This window comes from Crocodylus porosus, unplaced genomic scaffold (assembly GCF_001723895.1).
Source record: "Crocodylus porosus isolate Cpor-Errol unplaced genomic scaffold, CroPor_comp1, whole genome shotgun sequence".
Lineage (NCBI taxonomy): Eukaryota > Metazoa > Chordata > Crocodylia > Crocodylidae > Crocodylus > Crocodylus porosus.
Window position 1 is genome coordinate 47,775,398 of NW_017728906.1, and position 21,286 is coordinate 47,796,683.

The 21,286-nt window shown below is 41.2% G+C and overlaps 1 protein-coding gene across 1 annotated transcript in view; it reads left to right on the forward strand.

Annotated features, from left to right (window-relative positions):
- Window positions 1–21,286, forward strand: part of MED14 (mediator complex subunit 14) — a 55,628-nt gene that overhangs the window by 21,641 nt on the left and 12,701 nt on the right. Inside the window, exons 6-22 of the mRNA XM_019528457.1 lie at window positions 2,170–2,298; window positions 2,654–2,761; window positions 3,631–3,763; window positions 4,397–4,547; window positions 6,078–6,189; window positions 6,933–7,058; window positions 8,800–8,878; window positions 10,821–10,980; window positions 11,323–11,517; window positions 13,500–13,634; window positions 14,059–14,135; window positions 17,266–17,426; window positions 17,513–17,659; window positions 17,785–17,876; window positions 18,705–18,857; window positions 19,125–19,394; window positions 20,299–20,454. Coding sequence (XP_019384002.1) covers window positions 2,170–2,298; window positions 2,654–2,761; window positions 3,631–3,763; window positions 4,397–4,547; window positions 6,078–6,189; window positions 6,933–7,058; window positions 8,800–8,878; window positions 10,821–10,980; window positions 11,323–11,517; window positions 13,500–13,634; window positions 14,059–14,135; window positions 17,266–17,426; window positions 17,513–17,659; window positions 17,785–17,876; window positions 18,705–18,857; window positions 19,125–19,394; window positions 20,299–20,454 — 2,384 coding nt within the window. The remainder of the gene's footprint in view (window positions 1–2,169; window positions 2,299–2,653; window positions 2,762–3,630; window positions 3,764–4,396; window positions 4,548–6,077; window positions 6,190–6,932; window positions 7,059–8,799; window positions 8,879–10,820; window positions 10,981–11,322; window positions 11,518–13,499; window positions 13,635–14,058; window positions 14,136–17,265; window positions 17,427–17,512; window positions 17,660–17,784; window positions 17,877–18,704; window positions 18,858–19,124; window positions 19,395–20,298; window positions 20,455–21,286) is intronic.

Sequence of the window (21,286 nt, forward strand, 5' to 3'; positions counted from 1 at the left end):
GTATGCTGCCACAGGATCCCACCTCAGCCTTCTCTTGTGGAGGCTGAAAAGGTCCAGGTCCCTCAGCCTTTCCTCATAAGGCCTTCCCTGCAGGCCTCTAACCATATGAGTGGCCCTCCTCTGGACCCTCTCAAGGTTGTCCACATCCTTTTTGAATTGCGGTGCCCAGAATTGCACACAGTACTCCAGCTGCAGCCTGACCAGTGCTGCATAGAGGGGGAGCATCACCTCCCTGGACTGGTTTGTGATGCGCACCTACTAATGCATGACAGAGTGGTTAGCTCTGCTAATTACTTCATTACATTGACAACTCATGTTCATCCTGGAGTCAGCAGTGACTCGGAGATCTCTCTCTTCTGCTGTGCTGTTGAGAGGGTCATCTCCCAGCCTATAGGTATGCTGGCGATTCCCTTTCCCTAGGTGTAGCACCTTGCACTTGTCCTTGTTGAACTGCATCCTGTTGTTCTCTGCCCACTTCTGTAACCTGTCCAGGTCCGCCTGGATTTGGTTTCTTCCTATCAGCGTGTTTGCTTTTCCCCATGGTTTGGGGTCATCTGTGAATTTTAGATAGAGTGCTTTCCACGCCCTCATCCAGGTTGCTGATGAACAGCACCGGCCCAAGGACTGAGCTTTGGGGGACCCCATTGCTCACATCTTTTGAGGTCAATACCAACCCATCCATCACCACTGGGTACAACTCTTAAGCCGGTTTGCCACCCACATGACTGTGTAGTCATTTATGGCACAACCATTCAGTTTGTTTGTAAGAATTGGATGGGATACTGTGTCGAAAGCCTTCTTAAAGTCCAAGTAGATGACATCTACCTTGACCCCTCTCATATCTAAGTTCTTAGTGACCTGGTCATAGAAAGAAACAAGGTTAGTCAAGTAGGATCGGCCTGCTATGAACCCGTGCTGGTTGCCCTTCAGCATAATATTACCTGCTGGACTCCTACAAATGTGATCCTAGATAATTTTTTCAAGGATTTTACCAAGAATAGAGGTGAGACTAACCAGCATACTTGAAGATATAACTGAAAGACCAAACATGACATGGATAACATTCATTAAAGCTTATTACATGTACTAGGTTACAGCCTGGTAGGGTTTGTTCATAAACTGGTATATGCTTGACATGTGGTTTGGGGTAGGTATACAGGTTACTTTGTGTATTGAGTAATAAAAAAAATGAGGCTGAACATTTTGCTGATTATAGCTGTACCATAGCCTTTTTCTCTGTGATGGAAATGCATCATGAGCAGATCCAAGGAGGTGATCTTCCCCCTCTATGCGACACTGGCCAGGCTGCAGTTGGAGTACTGCATCCAGTTCTGGGTGCCACACTTCAGGAGGGATGTGGACAGCATGGAGAGGGTCCAGAGGAGGGCCACTCACATGATCAGGGGGCAGCAGGGCAGGCCCTGAGTGGAGGCTACGGGACCTGAACCTGTTCAGCCTCCACAAGAGAAGGCTGAGAGGGGATCTGGTGGCCATCTACAAACTGGCTAAGGGGGACAAGCAGGCAGTGGAAGAGTCCCTATTCTCCTGAGCACTACAGGGAGTAATGAGGAATAATGGCCATAAGTTGACCGAGAGTAGGTTCAGGCTGGACATCCGGAAGCACTACTTCACAATCAGGGCGGCTAGGATCTGGAACCAACTTCCAAGGGAAGTGGTGCTCACTCCTACCCTGGGAGTCTTCAGAAGGAGGCTAGATAGTCGCCTAGCCTGGGTTGTTTGATTCCAGCATTCTTTCCTGCCCATGGCAGGGGGTTGGACTTGATGATCTGCTCAGGTCCCTTCCAATCCTACCAATTACGAAACTGTGATAACATCAGTTAAATCATTGCTCATGTTACTTCTTAGGGTTTGTAATATGTTCAGGTACTACAGTATACCAAACTAGTAGTAGTGTTACAAGTGGTGATTAAAGGAATACTGTTCAAGGAAGCTTATGTGGGATCCACCCAAGCTGTACTTGCTAGCGTGTTCTCTCTCTCACTCTCTCTCTCTCATGAACATTTTAATAATTCATAAGATTTATTTTTTTTAAATCTATGCAACAGATCAGGGGCTATGGAAGACTAGTTCGTTTGTAGACTGGGAAACCTCTTGCTTCAGAAAAGTCTTAATGTAACATACTAAACATAAACTCTCAATTTTTCCCAGCTAATGGCCGTGTGAAGTTTCGAGTTGAAGGGGAGTTTGAAGCCACACTGACAGTGATGGGAGATGACCCTGATATTCCCTGGCGTCTTCTCAAGTTGGAAATTCTGGTCGAGGACAAAGAAACTGGAGGTAAAATAAAGTCTTCTCTCTTGCATAATGTTGATCTGGTGGTCTTTTTTCCAAAATGATTTATTTTAGTAAAGGAGTATAAAAAATAGCTGCACAGCCTATTTTTGTGCAACGCTAATCAGAAATTGAGCATGCATCCCCCTCCCCCACCCTGTGAATAGTATTTCCTCGAATAAACTGAGAATCTTGTTTACTCCCTAGTAAAAACCCAAGTCACCAAATACTTCTTAGATTTTGGTTCTTTTCATGGTTTCTCCGTATGTTAGGTTTTGTTTGGATTTTTGTTCCTCTTTGTATATACTTGGTGTCTACATTTTCTAATATGATTAAAATTTCCATTTTTAATTTATGGAAGATGGTCGAGCCTTGGTTCACAGTATGCAAATCAACTTCATCCATCAGTTGGTCCAGTCCAGACTCTTTGCTGATGATAAACCACTTCAGGACATGTACAACTGTTTACGTATCCTTCTAAAGGCTACTTTCCAGAAGAATTCATATGGAAAGGGGTCACTCTAGTGGCCGCATTCCAGGAAAGAACAGATATTCTGTTAAACTAAAGAAGACAGTCCATTAGTGGAATGGAAATTGTCTCTTGAGAGAGTGTTATCTTTGTATCATTATGAAAGATGCCTTGCCTGAAGCAGTGTTTAATATTAATTTAGTTTATAAAATATTGTTGACTTAAATATACATGTCAGCTGGAATGAGATAAACAGGATAGGTAACTTTACTTCCCATAAACAGAATTGTATATTATATTAAATATGAGATAGATGGGTAGTCTGATGCTAGTTCGGCCCCCCCTCCAAGACGTAGTGGCTAACAATTTTTACTGCCAAAGTGTAGCAGTTTTGTGCTGACTTGCTGCAATTTTGTGAATAAGTGGAAGACAGCGTGCAAGAACTTATTGCACTGACTTAATTCACACAAGGGACAGTTACTGGTATAATAGCAAATACTTTTTAATTGGTTGAAGTGATTATATCTAAAGTATTATCAGAGGATTTTTATCTCTGCATACCCATGGAGCATGAGTTTTCCTGTTCGGTTGTTTGCACCTGATAACAGTTTCTTCACCAAAACAGTCAAACTTCAAATCTCTAAATACTTCTATGGTACCCTTGTCCCAGTGCTCAGTCTTAAATGAGTGGGCACATAAACAACTATTCAGACTTGTGAAGACTGCTCACAACCCTTAAGAACTTGTTCTGAGGAAAGCTATGGGTAGGTACAGCATGTGATCCAAGATGTATAGATATCTTGCATGAATCTGTGTAGTGTACAGAGACTTGGTGTGGAGTTTTTTATTTTCTTAACTTTGTTCTGTAGATTCTTTCTGCTTAGCACTTCAGTTAGAAGTCTTACATTCACAAACACTAATGTTAATCCGAGAGCGATGGGGTGACCTCGTGCAAGTGGAACGGTATCATGCCGGGAAATGCCTTTCACTCTCTGTTTGGAAGTAAGTAATTTCCAAGGATTGACACTTGCTGGTGGACAGGTGAGATTTAGAATATATGTCAGTGTATTTGCAGAGCTAAACTTGGATTTCTGAAAGGTAGTCTCCTAAGCTCCCATATTAATTACTGAATTATGTGGCCTGAATTCCAGGGGTACTAAGCAACCTGCTTTTTGCATTGATTTGGGCAGGGAATGGGAATGAGAGTAGTGTGTGAGGGACTCAGTACTTATTAAATTGAGTTGCATTTACTTTGATGCTTAAACATGCCAGTTAGAACATTCCCTTCTTTAAGAAGTAACTAAAATCAGTAGTGTTTTATTATTATGCTTACTAGTGTAACTAAGGTACTATTTCGATTTATTTAATCTTATTTGCATTAATTTGAAACCTTGATACTGCATGTGAGTCGTGAGTGTTATAAGCTAATCATATGTTTTAAATATTCACTTCATTAATGTCTTTTCTAGTCACTTTTGATATAGTCCTTCTGGTTTAGTTTTGCTTTTTATTCAGTGCCATAGCAGTCAGAATAAGTTAATGAAGTATAATCTTCCTACACTAGCTGTGCATCAGTGAGGAAAAACTTCAAGCACTCTTAAAATGTAGTTACTTAATTACCTTTTTTATTTTAAGCCAACAGGTGCTTGGGAGAAAAACAGGGACTGCATCTGTTCACAAGGTCACTATTAAGATTGATGAGACTGATGTCTCAAAACCCTTGCAAATATCTCATGAACCCCCACTTCCAGCCTGTGATTCTAAACTGATGGAAAGAGCCATGAAGGTAAGGCTTTCTAGCTGGAGTAAGCATTAATTTCCTTCCACAAGAATTTCAGGATAATCAGGACTATCAGTTGTAAAAGTATATGTGAAGCTATTACGTGATGTGGCAACAAGCCAACATAGGCTATCAAGTATAACTTCATGTTTTGTAAGTTTGGGCTGCGTAGCCTTAGATGCCACATTACAATGTATTGCTAATTAATAATTCCATAGCCCTCTTTATACAAGGATATATGTCTGTACAGGCAAATGATGGTGTCGTTGTAGCTTGGGTAGATATAATCTAGCTAGCATGGCTAAGCAGTAGCATTGAAAACATGGTAGCATAGTGTTTATATGCATGTTGAAGATCCTGTATATCAGTTGATTAACCTCTGTGTAAGTCTGTGCCACTACAGCTCCATTGCTATTGTTATTTGTGCTAGCCAGACAAAAGCTAACATGCCTATATAACAATTGCATCTTTATTTACTTGTGTGGTGATACATTTTTTAGTATAGAGAGGGTCCCTTTCTGGTTTAGCTAAATGTCATTTCAGAAACAGTTAGTATTAAGCCAGGGATGGGCAAAATACAGCCTGTGGGCTGGATACGGCCTGCTAACTGACTGGATCCAGCCTGTGGCTGTACCTGTGGTGCTCTACATGGGGCCAAGCCTTATCGGCTCTTACCAGGACAGCCAGTGCCGCGCTTGTGTCAGAACCCTCAGGCCCAGGCCCTGGCCAGCCTCCATAGCTTCTGGCAGAGCTGTTCCCAGTGCGGCTGCAGCCAGCTAAATGCTGCTCTGCTCCAGTGGGAGTCGCCCAACTGAAGCTTCTTTCCCCTTCCCCTCTCCCCGCAACCTGCCTGAAGTGGCACAGGAGGGGCTGCCCCTGGAGGTGAGGGGAGCAGAGCAGAGCAGCACCCAGGCGGCTGCAGCAGCACCCAGGCGGCTGCAGCTGCACTGGAAACAGCCCCACTGGTAGCTGTGCATGCTGGCCAGGGTCTGGGCCAGAGAGGCAGTTCTGCTTCCATTGCCTCCCGCTGTGGCTGCTGCATCTGCTCTTGCCGTGCTGCTCTGGGTAGGCAGGGGAGGGAAGCTCCTGTCGAGCTTGTGGAGCTCCTAGCTCCCTGCTGCCTTTTACCCACTCTGCCCACCAAAACTGCTTATGGGGCCCTTGGGCCCAAATAATTGCTGACTCCTGTATTAAGCTGACACACACTCTTGTAGTAGAAATAGATGCAGTGTGATAATGGTGTCATGTGTGAAATGCTTGTATGTAAACCAGCTCAGAGTTCTAGTTGTTTCTTAACACTGGAAGTGGAACAGGTTTTTCTTATGTAGGCAGAGGTGGTTATTATGATATTGTTCTGTCATGTCAATTGAAGGCACAGAGAAAGTGAAAGTAAATTCTTTGGTTCACTGGAAGATTCTCAATGTAAAATTATTTTGCTTTAAAAAAGAAAAGAAAAAAAAAAGAGGCTTTTTCCAGTGTGCCCTAGGGTCCTCTAGTAGTCCATTTCATTTTTATTTTAAACTCTTATTTGTACAGATTGACCACCTATCAATAGAAAAACTCTTAATAGATAGTGTCCATGCAAGATCACATCAGAAACTCCAGGAGTTGAAAGCCATTCTTAAGAACTACAATACTAATGACAATTGTATGTATTTTCTCCTGAACTCTCTGTTTTAATCGTATTCCTTTAACTGTGTATGCAGATAGTCTGGTCTTCCCCGACTCTTACTTCTCAATTGCTTTCTTTTCCCTGGTCATTTCAGCAGCTCTTCATGAAACAATAGAATAGAGGAGAAATGTTTTCAGAAATAGCAGAGGCATGGCTTTTAAACAAGCATTCATTGTTGCTTGCTGAAAACTTGCAAAATACTCAACTGGTTCCCAGTAGACAATGTTCTTCTTTACATACAGTACAGCATATGAAATATGTAGCATATTATGCTTTTGGATCTAAGAGGTAACATTTAGATTCAAAATAAAATGGTAGTCTGTTCATTGACTTTTACCTATGTTTTTGATTTGACACTTGATCTGGTTCAACTTCTGTTGAAACTGATAGGACTTCATTTGGATCTATAATCTTGATCTACCTTGTTGCTAGGTATTTAGAGGTTTATGACTCATTTCTCCCTTACCTGTAGTCTGTTTTTTCTGGATCCTGTTCTATCATTAACTATTTATTTGGACATAGTGCTTTTATTCAGAGACGCCCTTCTTACATGAGAAATGTGGCAATGTCCAGGGAGTCCTGCTGAACTTGAACCTGATGGGATTAAATGTATGAGGATTTGTACCCCTAGTTTTGGTGATTTATTTGTTGTGGGCTGTGCATTAAGGAAGTAGGTTTGAGCCTTGTGCGTCAGTGTAATAACTCTGGTTTCTATTTAGCATTTATTGAGACGGCTCTTCCAACTCTTGTTATTCCAATATTGGAACCATGTGGCCGCTCTGAATGTCTACATGTTTTTGTAGACCTTCATTCTGGAATGTTTCAACTGATGCTTTATGGAATTGGTAAGTGGTTAACATAGGATATATTTAATACCTTGTAAAGGTATCTGATGTGTATCTGCTTTGTGAATAAACTGTGTGGGAGATTCGTTCAACTCTGTAGAACTATGTACATAAATGGAGCTTACATGAATGGATACCATGTGTACATGTGCACACACGTTATCAGAAGCTGTAGTTCCATAGGTGGGTGGCTGATTAACACTGAGTGACAGTGACTACCAGCATCTGGTACTGCAGGAACACGGCTACGCTGCTTCTGGTTGGCAGGGGTAAGCTAGTATGCTTGGAACAGTAAGGTGTGTATGTGTGAGGTGCCACTGCCAGGTTTTGATAACTTCATAATCTAGATTTGACCTAACAAAATAGAAATGGATCTTCAGCGTAAGGATGCGGTGATAGAGATTTTTGGGGCTGATACCGATAGCTGATTTTTAAGGAGGCATATCAGCTGATACCGATCCGATTTCTGATACACAGCCCAGTAGCTTGAAAAGCAGTGTCTGGCTAGTAAGTCTGTTGTGGTGGAAGTAGAGAGGGAAGGGATGTTGCATGGCGGGGGCAAATCAAGGCACCTGTGGTGACAGAGGGAGTGGGAGTGGGGCATGGGATGGAGTTGCGGCTTGTCTGGGGGGCTAAGGGGTGGGGTGCGGCAGTGGCTCCCACCACTGTATGCACCCTAGGAGGCATGGGGGTGGGGTGGGGTGGGCTACCACTGCAGGCTGGTGGTGGCACCAGGCTATTCTCAGTGTGGGCTGGGCTGGGCTGTGCTCAGGGTGGGCAGCAGAGGCAGTGGGTGTGGAGTTACAGGGGGAGCTGCAGCCACCCCAGTCTTCCCTCCTAGTGCCACTGCCTGCCCTGAGCACAGCCCAGCCCGGCCCAGCCTCTACCTGGAAGAGCTTGGTGCAGCCCTGGCCCCAGGTCTGCAGCAGCAGAAGCCCGCCCCCCCCCACACACTCACACGCACACATGCAACAAGGTGCAGCTCCATCCCATGCTGCCGCCTGCCCCAGCTCCACTCACTTATTCACCATGGGGCCCTTGATTACTCCCTCCACCCCCGATTTCCCCTTCCCTTCTACCACAGTAGACTTACCAGCTGTACACCACTCTCCAAGCTGCCAGGCTGTGCTCCTCACCACCTATGTGCTGCACTCTGTCTGCCTGCATGCACGGGGCGTTTATTGGCCACATTATTGGCCACATCAGGCCCATTTCTAATACAGTCAATTTTCTTTATATCGCTGCCAGTCCAGTATTGGACCAATGAATTGGTGCACCTCAACTTCAGCGTGACTGGACTTGCAATTATTTAGGCAGCCTTTGTACAATATATTGGGCATTTTGTTTAAAATGCATGATCAGTGTAAATGGTCGTGTCTAGGCAGTGGTATTCTGGGATTCATTGATTTAATATTTAATTTAAAGTTCTGTATAAATAATTGGGGTGACAGTGACACATCTTGAGACTTTTGTTACTGATTACAAGTATCCAGTTAAATATCCCTGACTTATGCTTCCTATCCAATCTGGAATCCTGAAAAATGAGTTATTCTAATACTTCATGCATAATTCTTTGATGCAAGGATAACATTTCATAATATTATGGCTTACTCTTTAAACTATCTGACCTTTTCCACATAAAAAGTATCTGTCAAATTAAATGATTTTGCTTGGGGACTAGAATTACGTGTTTAAAAAGTGTTAGATTATTAGTTGATTCACTTAACTGATTTTGTTACAGATCAGCTGACCTTAGACGATGTAGAGAAGTCTATTAATGATGATATGAAACGCATCATTCCTTGGCTCCAGCAGCTCAAGTAAGTGGCTTCAGATTATTTGATTTACTTACTGGGCACATCTACACAAGGCGCTTTACTGTGCGGTAGATTAACCAACTGTCCAGTAAAGCATCACTGTCTACAAGTACAACGTTTACTGTGCAGTAAATTAGTCTACTGTGTGGTTGACTACTACCTGCCTCTACATGTACTAAATTAACTGCACAGCAGCTACTGCATAGTAATGTACCTGTAGTCAGCTGACTGGGAGCAATATGCTTCCGGTCAGCCCAGGCAGCAGTGGGTGGAGTAGTTGTGTGTGTGTGTGTCGTTTTCCCCCCCCCCACCCCCCTTGCAGATTCCCAGCCCCAGTCAGCTGATTGGGTTATGGGCTGGGAGTAGCTGCTCAGGGGAAGAAACAGTTTCCCAGCTCTGGAAGCGGGTCATTTTCCCCCCAGACCTAACTGTCCTATACCAGAGCTGGCACCTGAGGAAGCCTGGAACTTCCCCTGGCTGCTGTAAGTGGAGCTGAGCAGGGCAAGAGTAGCCCTGCACTGAACTCTCATTGGGAGCAAATTTGCTCCCAGCAGGTGCATCTGTAGATGCACTCCTGGAGAAGTCTTATTGTGCCTTATTTTACTGCATAGTAAGCTTACAGCACATTAATAACATGTGTAGACATACCCACTGTGAATTAGCATGTTTATTGGTTGGGATGAGCACATTGATATCTTTGTGGCATTTAGGTGTATTCTTTTCTCATCCCAAATAATTTTGGATGCTTTTTGTCATCTCCGGGTGAGTAAAGCAATGTAAACTTCTCTGTCCCTTTGCTGGGCTGCTTTAATCCCAGTCTACAAGTCCTTTGCCCCCATGGTGTTACCAAGGAAGTATAGGTGCCTTCATAATGTGCTCTGGAGGAAATCCAGTCCCATCTGATTTCAAAGGGATTTTGGTTGCAGACTTCAGTGGGGCCTGGATTCATCTTGGACACATGCCCACACGCACACAGCTTTACCGGATCCCATTTTCTTCAAGCCACTCTTTACTTTCAGACCTGCCAGGAGGATTGAATCTGTGTGCAAGTTCCCTTTGCTATAAAAAGGTCCATACGTTGTTGGTAGAACTGGGAAACTATCATAGCTGAAGGAATTGCAGTCCTTGCCATAGCTATTGTCGATCCTAAAACAGCCATTAAGAAGTGATAGCCTTGCCCTTGGGTATTATTGACTCAGCTGAGCAATGCTGAGCATCCATCGGACCTGGAAACTTGGCACTTCTGAAAATCAAGCACTGTCTCTGACTCATCAGGCTGGTCTGTGGTTCATCATGCTTCTGCAACCAAAATGTAGTTGGACATATCTCAAATATAAGTCTGAACATCAGTGTAAATCTTGTATAAAATTCTGTGTGGGTGTCAACAGTTCAGTCTGTATGGGTGTTCTGCAGTTCTAAGTATAATGCTATTTAATGGCAAGCACCCAGGAAGTAGAAGAATGACCCCATGTTGTTCAAAACTAGTAATGCAGCTCCCCAGAATACAAGTTATACTTTTCCTGTAGTAACAAGATTAAGTCCCAGTAAAACTGAAGAGACAACCCCCCCCCCCAAAACTTGCAACCTTTTATGTTCACAAAGGTGTCTCCCAGTTTTGTAATATAGGAGATGGCTCTTAAAATCACAGTGAATGCAGTCTTTTTAAATGCTTTCATTTAAAATACTAGAAGAAACTTCAAAACAGTAGGAGCCTAAAAGTGAAATGGACTGTATTACAAAACTTACAAGTACTGGTTGCCTAAGCTGAGTGAGATGATGTAAACATAAACAGTGATAGGCTGTTAAAAGCTCAATTTGTGTTTGGGGTAATTATCATACCATGGGTAATATTTGTATAGAATATGATTTTTAATTTGACAGTGCCAGATCTAATGTTTTGGAGTGTTTAATACATAAAGTGCTAATGTTTTTCTTTCAACATAAGGTTCTGGCTTGGACAACAGCGTTGCAAACAGTCTATAAAACATCTGCCCACAGTAAGCAGTGAAACATTACAGCTAGCTAATTATGCTAGTCATCCAGTGGGAAGCCTTTCCAAGCACAAACTGTTTATCAAACTCACTCGCCTTCCACAGTACTACATTGTAAGTAATTGAGAAACATTTTTGTACTCTTCCTAAGGATGAAAATTCAACATGCTAACTCTTCTAGTAAACATATCATCCTAGACTACCTGCTAATGATGACTGCTTAATATCACTGTTTTTTCACCTTCCAGATTTTATTAAAAAGTCTTGTTTGCCTGACCTCTGTTTGTATGCCTCTTCTTTTTGTCACTTAAGCTTTTCAGTTGTCTTTGTATAAACTGGCATCCCTTCCCTTCCTACAGCAGTGCATATTTTTGTGGGGGGAACATAGGCAGGCACTGATGCATTGTAACATATATTTAAAGGTTTTCTTAATGAGTTGCCTTGTTTTAAACACAGGTGGCTGAGATGTTTGACGTTCCTGGCAACCCCACAGAATTAGAGTACAAATATCACTTTCTCTCTGTGAGCTGTGCTGAAGGAGATGACAGCCCTGCTACTGCACTTTTACTACAGCAATTCAAACCAAACATTGAGGAATTAGTACTAGACACAAAAAGTGGGAAGCAAGCAAAAAGTGGTGCCAAGCGCAAGGTATGCACAGCCAAATGCCAACAGGCACTGAGTTTGTGTTTGTTTCTCTTTCCTATCTTAGTGTTTGACTACAGATAAAACTCCTAAACATCAAGAAAGATTACTTTGTTCCAGTTCAGACTTAACTGCATATTGTAAAATTGCAAACAGCTTTTGTAAATGCACACTTGAAATGTCACATAGTTGGTATCTTGCAATTATTAGGGCTTTAGCTACATAAGGAAATTAACTAGGACAGCTCCTGAGAAATGAGCTGTTCAGAATTAACTGTTGTGTTTTTCTAAATTCATACCATTTCTTTTTCTGGAATAACTTTCCAGTTGTTGGTATGTTGACAGCAGTGTTCCCATATGTGTGAACTGCTGAAACAAGGAGAGATGAAGTTGATGGTCTTGAGTCATTGTTAAGACAGGGTGGGGATGCACCTTCTAGACAGACTAAATCAGATGCATAAGCTTTTGTGAATCTGAGCTTACTTCATCAAATACTGGTAGTTTTAACATACTTTTTCATGCCTCCTTAGTTCAAATAAAAACTAGACTAATTTAAGACAGCCTTAATTCTTAATATTAGAAATGCTAACAGTCATTAACTTTCATTCATTAGGATCTAGTAACTCCCCAAATCACACCTTTCAAATGTATAAAACCTTGACCATTTGCATTTGTAAGTAGCCCTTGCGTACGCTGCCTGATTCTTAGTTTCAGCTGAGTAGGTGTAGAAAAACATTAATAAGCAGGTATTTTAATTAGTGATAATAAATAGGAAGACTTGGTGTGGCTGATCTTCTGCAGTACAAACAAAGCAAAAGCTGAATGACTCTATGAAAGCTAACAAACATCAAGGGTCTATGGGTAGTTTTAGACTTTTATACTACTGTTTGGATGTAAAATTTCATAGTGTGGAAGTATGTTTATCCTTTTGCACAGAATTATTAATGAAAATGTTAACTTTAAGAAACTGATCCTGTAATGAGGTTCTGTTAGGCCATGGTGGACAGTGCCTCCCCCATTGAAATAGTAAGACAACTGGAACAAAACATGTGTGATGCTCACTGAGGGAGCAGGACCTAAACATTAGTTCTTGACTGTGACTGTTAAGAATGTTCCTAGGCTTCACGTTTAAAAGTGTGTTTCACTTATTTAAAAACATCAGGAATTATCATCCTGATATACTTGTTGAAAATATTGCCAAGTAACTATTTTTCAGATTTCATTTTTTTTAAAGAAAAGCTTTTATATATCATCATATTCTGGCAATTCTGGAGCCTTTCTTGGTCCAAAAAAATCAGAATTGTTTGTGCATTTTCAATGGCTTTTTTTGGTCAAAATGTATCGGCTGTTTTTAAATGTTTAAAAATTATTATTTTTAGATGATGATTCAGTGTCTTGAAATAGTGTTGCACTTGTTAGGTGGGGGTCTGCTCAAAATCAGGTTTTCATGTTTCACATATGATGCAGTGAGAAGGATGATTTGAAAGAAGGGGGCGGTTAGTGGGAAGGTAGCATCAATAAAATTATTTCAGTGAAAGGTTTTCTCTCTTCTGATGTGCACTGCAGCTTATTTTAATGAAATAAAATGAATACATAGATGTAGGTGGCACATTTCCTGAATACTGCGTGGACTATGTGAGTCATCAGTTGTAGGACACTTTTGAAGAGGTGACCTAGAAACTGTATGCACTTCAGGTGATCCATAGTGCAATTTTAGTGCTATGGCTGGAAGCAGTCTTGTGGAGGGACACACTAAACTTGTTCACACAAGGAAGGCTTAGTTAAGTATTACTTGTTTTGGTGGAGAGAGAAACTATACATTGGTTGTAAATGAAATGAAAGAATTCCATCATGTAATAAAGAGTCCTTCACAGTAGCCATGTGTGTACCTATTTAATAACTAGATCAAGCATCTCTTGAAAGTAAGGTGTTGATGTTCTTAATCCAAAGGGGACTTTTGCGTATCATCTGTCTTTATCTGAATTCCAGTTGTCTGGTGATCCCTGCTCTATAGAACCTAAGAAACCAAAACGATCAGGAGAAATGTGTGCCTTCAATAAAGTGCTAGCTCATATTGTAGCCATGTGCGATACAAACATGCCATTTATAGGACTTCGTATAGAGGTAAGTGTTTGAAATTAGAACAGCTTTGGTTCCTTTGTCTAAGTAACTGACTAATTGTATTTGAGGGCATGTGCTGATATGTCTTTTCATTTGTCCTGCAAAATGTTCACTTCATGTAGTCCCACTTGTCATCCATTCTAAATGTAAGGCTGGTGGTTAGGCAGCTGATGTCATTTACTCAAGTTGCATCTGACTTCCTGCTGCTAAGGCCTGAGAAGGGCACTGGAAAAGTAGAAGCAAGGAAAGGGGAGATTAAGGAGGAGAGTTGTTATGTACGTCTTTAAAGCCCAGTATTCTCAATTTTCCAGTGTTGCAGAAGTTTTCTCTTTGCATGCTGTCTCTTGCCAGGAAGTATTCAATTTCTTATCCATGATTATGCTTGAATAACTTAATTTGATCGCTCTTTCTTTTTTTAAATTTGTAGTTATCTAACATGGACATTCCACACCAAGGACTACAGGTAGAAGGAGATGGCTTCAGCCATGCTATACGTTTATTGAAGTAAGATACGCTTGTATACTTTCTTTTATTAAGCATGTGTACAGTAATAGGCAAAAGGGGCACTTAGAAGTATTTGACACCCTAGAACACGAAAAATATTGTTTTTAAATGGTGGTTTTCTCCTTCATCTCCAGTTTTATATAATGCAATGCTGGGGAGAGAACAGGATTTATCATGGACATGCCTGATATATATTTAGAGAGAGAGCTCCTAATGCAGCAGCTCCTGTTACCATAGTAGGAGAAACTGCCATTCTGTTTCTGTTGTATCCTACATCCCATATTTATCAGTCTGCTAGAGCAGGACTAGGAGTTGGCAGACCGAATGCTGACTGTGAGGCCTCACGACCCACCTCTGGCAGCAGGGCAAGCAGCAGTGACATTAACCCTCACATGTTAACTGTGCTGCCACTGCTTGCTCTGCTACCAGAAGGTGTCCCCAGCAGGGATCTGTTACCCAGATTTACAAGTAACCTTATAGGTAGGCTATTGATGAAAAGGCAGAAATAAGTCTATAATTCTACCTTCTATTTACTTGGACTTATAAATCATGAAAACAAACATTTATCCTGAAGTCTGGCTACCTGTGAAAGCACAACATGGTTTCTCACCTGTAGTCGCTGGGGAGACTCGAGATGGTTGGAGGGTGGCACATAGGTGAGCAGCAGGTCTTGAATTTGCTGAGTTCTTCAAATTTCCCATAAGCCTATGCCCGATATTTATTGATGGATGGTTTTAATAGTCTAATAAATTATCTGTGATTTGGTTTTATTTAAATTTCTTTGTTTCACTGAAACTTTTTGAACTGGACTGAACCAGGTCTCTTGTGGCCTTGGAAGGTGTCGATTTTTTGGGATTTATATCCTTGAGAGAGAGAGAGGGCTTCTTTATCTCCTTTCCTTCACCATTGTGGAATGCTGTTCCTGTTTCTTCTTTGCCTTACTTTATGGTCTTCTGTAACAACAAAAACAGCTTCGTCACAAATTATCTAAGCATTTTAACAAAAATATATCTATCGCAAAATAACATCTATAATTTTGTTACATCAATCACTAGTACTACTACTATTTTAAGATAAAGCTGTGATGTAGTATATATGGATTATTTAATGTATGGTCTTCCCTTATCTCCTTTCAAGCCTTCTGCTTTGTTTAATTAATGTTTGGTTTCCTTTTACTTGCTGATCAAGTTAGTTGTGACTTCTGCAAGTTAGTGGTCACATTATGGTCACTCAGAAATAAGCTTTGGGGCCTTTGGCTTAGCTTAGTATAGGCCCCTTGAAATGGCCAAGGCTGGCAACGGATCTCAACCTGGAAATTCTGTAGTGGGGCAAGTGGCAATTGCATTAAACCCCCTACCCCCGTCCCGGTCTGCTAATAAAGTGGTTCTGGCAGCAGCAAGGGTTCAAGCCATCACTGCTTGCTCTGCCACAGGATTTCTAGCTCTGCACACCATGATGTAGGTACTCATGGGCCACATATTGTCTGCAGGCTGCCATTTAGACAGCCCTGTACTAGAGACTCAGCTCTAGGAGTTTTATGGCCTTTTTTTCAGAAGGCAGTGTAGATTTGCACCTTACAGACTAAATGAAGTGGAGCCCTATCCTGCCTGACTTCAGACTAAAGTAGCAAACTACCTCCCTTTCTCCAGGCCATTAGATTTAACTAATGTATAAAGCCAATTGTTCTTATCAGGTTCCTTCAGTTAGGTCAAAACCTATTAGAGTCCCTGCATCTGAATCATACTTTCTATGTATATGTTTTTTACAGGTTGTACCATTTTTCATATCTTGGGGCAAGCAGAACTTGATTTTTTTCTTTCAAGAAATGGAAGAAAAATGAAAGTTCCATAGAAAACAGCAATTTCCATTCTCCATAATTCACACCAACTCATCTGCCCTCAAGCAAAGATCTGAGCACTCCAACAGAGTGCCTAGTACTGTGCCCAGGAAGCCAGCAGATTTGGAGAGAGGTTTTAAAGACCCATGGAGGAAATAAATTCCAAATTTGAGCACCTGTCACTGAAAATAGCTGCCAGTAGGCTCTGGGCTTAAAACCCAGCTACTGCTAGTTTAGTTGCCTTTATATGAGCTGACCTACAGCGATAGCTTGTGAGGAGACGGAAGCCATGAATACAGGAATTGAAAGATTGGGTCAGTTAAGAGACCAATTCATTTTCTTATTCTGTTCCTAATAATGGCCACTAACAGCTGCTTTAGGTGAGATGTAAAGAACTCTGTAGAGGACCCTGTAATTAGCTGGTGGCAAGAGGGAGTTTCTTTCCAAGCCCTATCAATTAATGCCTGGCTTATGCCCTGAAGCAGAAGGATTTATATTGATCTTAAAATATACTTTTTAAATATATCATTTCATATTTTTACAAAGAGAAATATGCATGCTTATATAGTTGCATTGTATTGCTTTAGTTATATCTGTTTGGAAACTTTAGACAAAACCTCATGAGCTAAGATTTCACGAGCCAGATTTCAAGGTGATATGTGACTTGCAAAGCCTCAAAGCAAGCTTGCAAAGGGATTGTGAATTTAAGGAGCAAGCTGAGGAGTTGGTAAAGAAAGGTCTCTTTCATCTGCTCAAGCTCTCTTTTGAACTTTCTCCTCAGTATTTGATATATGAATAAGCTATTGGGAATTAGAATATTGGCCATGTTTTTGTTGCATTTGGAATGTATGCTTATTCTAAAGGGGGACTGGACTGCAGATGGCCTCTAAGAAGACATTACCTCATTTTAACTTGCTGCCTTAAAGAAGACTCGCATCAGTATGCATTGTCCTGGAAGGCTAGATTGAGCTTTTGATTTGCAAGCAGGTTCGGTGTCAAACCCACATAAATCTTGGTCCTCTCATCTGACAGTGTTTAGTATTTTCTTTATAATTTCCTTGTAGTGTAAGGTCCAATTTTGATGTAGCTCTTGAAAGAAAACCAAATACTTGGCTGTGTTTCTTTATTCCAGCTGTCTTCCATGTGTTGCTCTGCAAAGTATTTCTTTAAAGTCGCATTGTTTAAAAGTCCTTCAGAAGAAGTTTTGTTTTTGTTTTTTTAAATCAGGTAATACTTGTGCAGTTGTACAGTTGGAACATATGTAATTGAATTTTTTTCACCCCTCCTGGACAGAATTCCTCCCTGTAAGGGTGTAAGTGAGGAAACCCAGAAGGCTCTAGACCGTTCTCTTCTTGATTGCACTTTCCGATTGCAAGGTAGAAATAACCGCACGTGGGTGGCTGAGCTGGTATTTGCAAACTGTCCACTTAGCAGCACTACTTCCAGGGAGCAAGGTGGGTTAATGGGAAATCCTTACGTAGACTTCATTCCTTTTTTTTCTCTATAGTACTCGATACTGACCCTTCTGTTAACACTGCAGGACCAACACGTCATGTTTACCTGACTTATGAAAACCAATTATCTGAACCAGTTGGGGGTCGCAAAGTTGTTGAGATGTTCCTCAATGATTGGAACAGTATTGCTAGACTATATGAATGTGTGTTGGAGTTCGCACGATCCTTACCTGGTATGATAATACTCCTTCCACACCCTTCATACATCCTTTTTTTTTACATCTGTTACTTATGTATGAAAGTATGTAAAATAGTCTCACCCTTTTCTTTTTTTCTTCTTTCCTCCTGCTGTCAAAAGACATACCCAATCACCTAAATGTTTTCTCAGAGGTCCGTGTCTACAACTACCGCAAGCTCATCCTTTGCTATGGAACTACCAAGGGAAGCTCAGTAAGTAACTTCTTAATGTGTTTCTAAAGTTCCATTTGGAAATGGGAAACACATAAGTTTAGAGTTTGTGAAACTTATTAAAACAGGAGTGATTTATTGACAAAGAGAAGCTAGAAATATAAGATTAAGAGACCTTTATTAACTTGCTAGATAGTCTAGGGATCTGAGAACTTTGCATAATTTACTGTTAATCACAAGAAAAACAGGTTGGCCTGGAATATGACTTAAGAAAATTAAAAGCTCTGATTTGAACTTCTGAAACATTTCTACATTACATTATTAATCTGAAGCAAATCCAATGAATTTTTTCTCCATATTATGGACTGTTCAGTACCGTGGAGAACTGACAAAAATAAGTGAGCTTTTAGGAACATTTCCTGTACAGTACTATAATGGCAAGCTCAAATCACTTAATAGCAGGCTGGGTTTGCTTCTGCCAAAACTCCCTTTGTTCATTAGACTGACACATCAGCATCTGCATGTGTTGTAGATGGCACATCAGACCCAACAATCCATTGATTTACTAGTGTGATGAAATGACCAGCCTTCTGAGTTTGGTTCCCTTTCCTCACCCCTTTATAGTCCAAACCCGTTACATTCCAATTTACTAAGCAAATAATCTGCCTTATTTTTCTGTGCGTCTTTACCCCTCACTCGCAAACTTATCAAATTTGTGTTCAGAATACTAAGCACTTTTTACATGACACTTTTTGGTTTCATTTACTATGTTCTTTTTGAATCGTGTAATGTCATCTGTTTTCAGTTTTAATTCAGTTATTTTATACACTGATAAATTTAAGATTTTTTTTTCCTTCCTTGGTGCTGTAGATCAGTATTCAGTGGAATTCAGTACTTCAAAAATTTCACATTTCATTAGGCACAGTTGGCCCTAACTCAGGTTGCAGTAACTGTCATAATACAATTCTGCATCAGCTCCAGGAGATGTTCAATAAAACACCAAATGTGATACAGCTATTGCAGGTAACTATTTTTATTTCTTTTGACACGAAATAATTTTGTGGGGTGCAAGGAAATGTAGGATAATTATGGGCTGTGATCTGATGGCTGAATACCTCTTTCAAGGGTATTGGTATCTGCCTTTAAACCACTTATGGTTCGTGTTTGAAGAAAAGTGGGGTGGGGTGGGTCTTGTTTATCCTCCCAAGAGTTGACTTTCTTCTGACTTCCTTCAAAGATTGATTTTTTTTTTGGAAGTGAATTGATCTTTCAACTTTTATTCTGTTACAGGTGTTGTTTGATACACAAGCTCCATTAAATGCCATCAACAAACTTCCAACTGTGCCCATGCTGGGTCTGACTCAACGCACAAACACTGCCTATCAGTGCTTCTCAATTCTGCCACAGTCGCCCACACACATCAGGCTGGCTTTTAGGAACATGTATTGTATTGACATCTACTGCCGGAGCCGTGGGGTGGTAGCAATACGTGATGGAGCCTATAGTCTTTTTGACAATAGCAAAATAGTGGAAGGCTTTTACCCTGCCCCAGGACTAAAGGTAACTGCTCCTGTGTTTTTTGGCATAGGATCCTACATTATTTTAGCATGACTTCAACACTGAAAGCTGAGATGAGCTTTTTACTAAAAGAAGGGATATAACCAGTTTCTTTGGGGGTGGGGTGTAGCATACATTGAGCATAAAATGAATTTTCTGATTTTTTAAGTATTTGATGCTGGGTGCTAGCTTTTTTGCAGGAAGCAGACTGTTTCACTCCCCTGAATAATTTCAGCAGAATAATGGAAACACTTTAGGTTTCTCTTTGTAGCTTATATTGGCTGAAATCTTGGGTAGAGGTGACACTGTCTTTAGGCTAAATGGTAATTTTCTTCACTTTTTCATAGCTAAGCTTAGTTTGTCTTTCCCTACGAAGAAGGAAATAATCATTTTTAAATAGTTTTATGTAGAAATGACTTCTTAAAGTGGCACAGGTCTCCCATTGGTCTGAATGGATGCTTGTACATGTGACAGGGAATTTAGTTCTCCTTAAACTGAAACGGTGGGTTTTTAATTGTGCCGTTTTAAAAGCCCACCATTGCAATTTAGCAACTTCCATGACATCACATGATAGCAGAGTGCATCATGCTGCCCACCACAGTGGTGGCACCCCTCAGGAGGCACCTGCCTGCTAGCACCTGGGAGGTGCTGCCACCACAGAGCAATTGTACTCCTTTGAACAATTGTACTCTTACACAAATGTGTCTAAAAGTATAACCCTTATGTGCAGTAGATGATTATCCTTAAATTGGTATTAACCTTTTTTCAGTTAAGCATTTGATGTATTTAATGGCTAATTTTATATGCAACTATTTTTATTGACACTTTAATTTGTAGCAGAAGTCTCTATACTCGCATTGTAACTATGGGGATATTTGTTTCCTAACAAAACTGAATATATCCACAGACATTCCTGAACATGTTTGTTGACAGTAATCAGGATGCACGGAGAAGATCTGTAAATGAGGATGATAATCCACCTTCTCCTATTGGGGGAGATATGATGGATTCATTGATATCACAGCTTCAACCACAACAACCACCACAGCAACAGCAGCAGCAGGTAGTATCCAGGCAGAAAAAAACAAACAAACCCAAAACTTGCTCTCTGTTTTCTAAAATTTGGGAGAAAACTGTAGATGTCTTGCACCCCTTGGAAGTAGCCACAGCAATTGAGAGGTATAAAACTTCTGCCCTTGAATTACCCGTGGAAAACTTGCATCATACTTAAAATATGGGCTTGCTTTTACATAGCTGTCTAAACCGAATGTGATGACAGATGGGGAGCAGTTCTAGAGCCACATATGACTTCTGACTGGAAGCAATAAAATAAAGTGGGGGGTATCTTATTGCTTTGGAGAGAAAGTTGCGATTGGGGATATTCAGGACCCCTTTTTGTGAGGGTACAGGTAAGAAAAGAGGGCAAGAAATATAAAGTTTAGGAGTGCACTGATAGAGATTTTGGGGGTTGATACTGATAGCTGATTTTTAAGGAGGCATATTGGCTAATACCAGTCCAATTTCTGAGAACTTGGAAGAGCTGCATCCAGTTGGCAAGTCTGTTGTGGTGGAAGAGGAAGGGGGAGGGAAAGGGCATGGGGTGGGGGATGCAGATCAAGGCCCCCATGGTGAGGGAAGAATGGGGCAGGGGCTGTGGCAGGCCTTCCTGGGTTGTGCACAGCAGGGGGAGCTGCCTTCTCCCCCCCCCCCCCCACATTTCTTTGTACTCCTCAGATGATCTGCAGGAGTCAGCAGGACAGACCCTGTGAGGAGAGCTTAAGGGACCTGAACCTGTTCAGCCTCCACAAGAGAAGGCTGAGGGGGGATCTAGTAGCTGTTTACAAACTAGTCAGGGAGGATCAACAGGCACTGGGGGAGTCCCTGTTCCCCTGAGC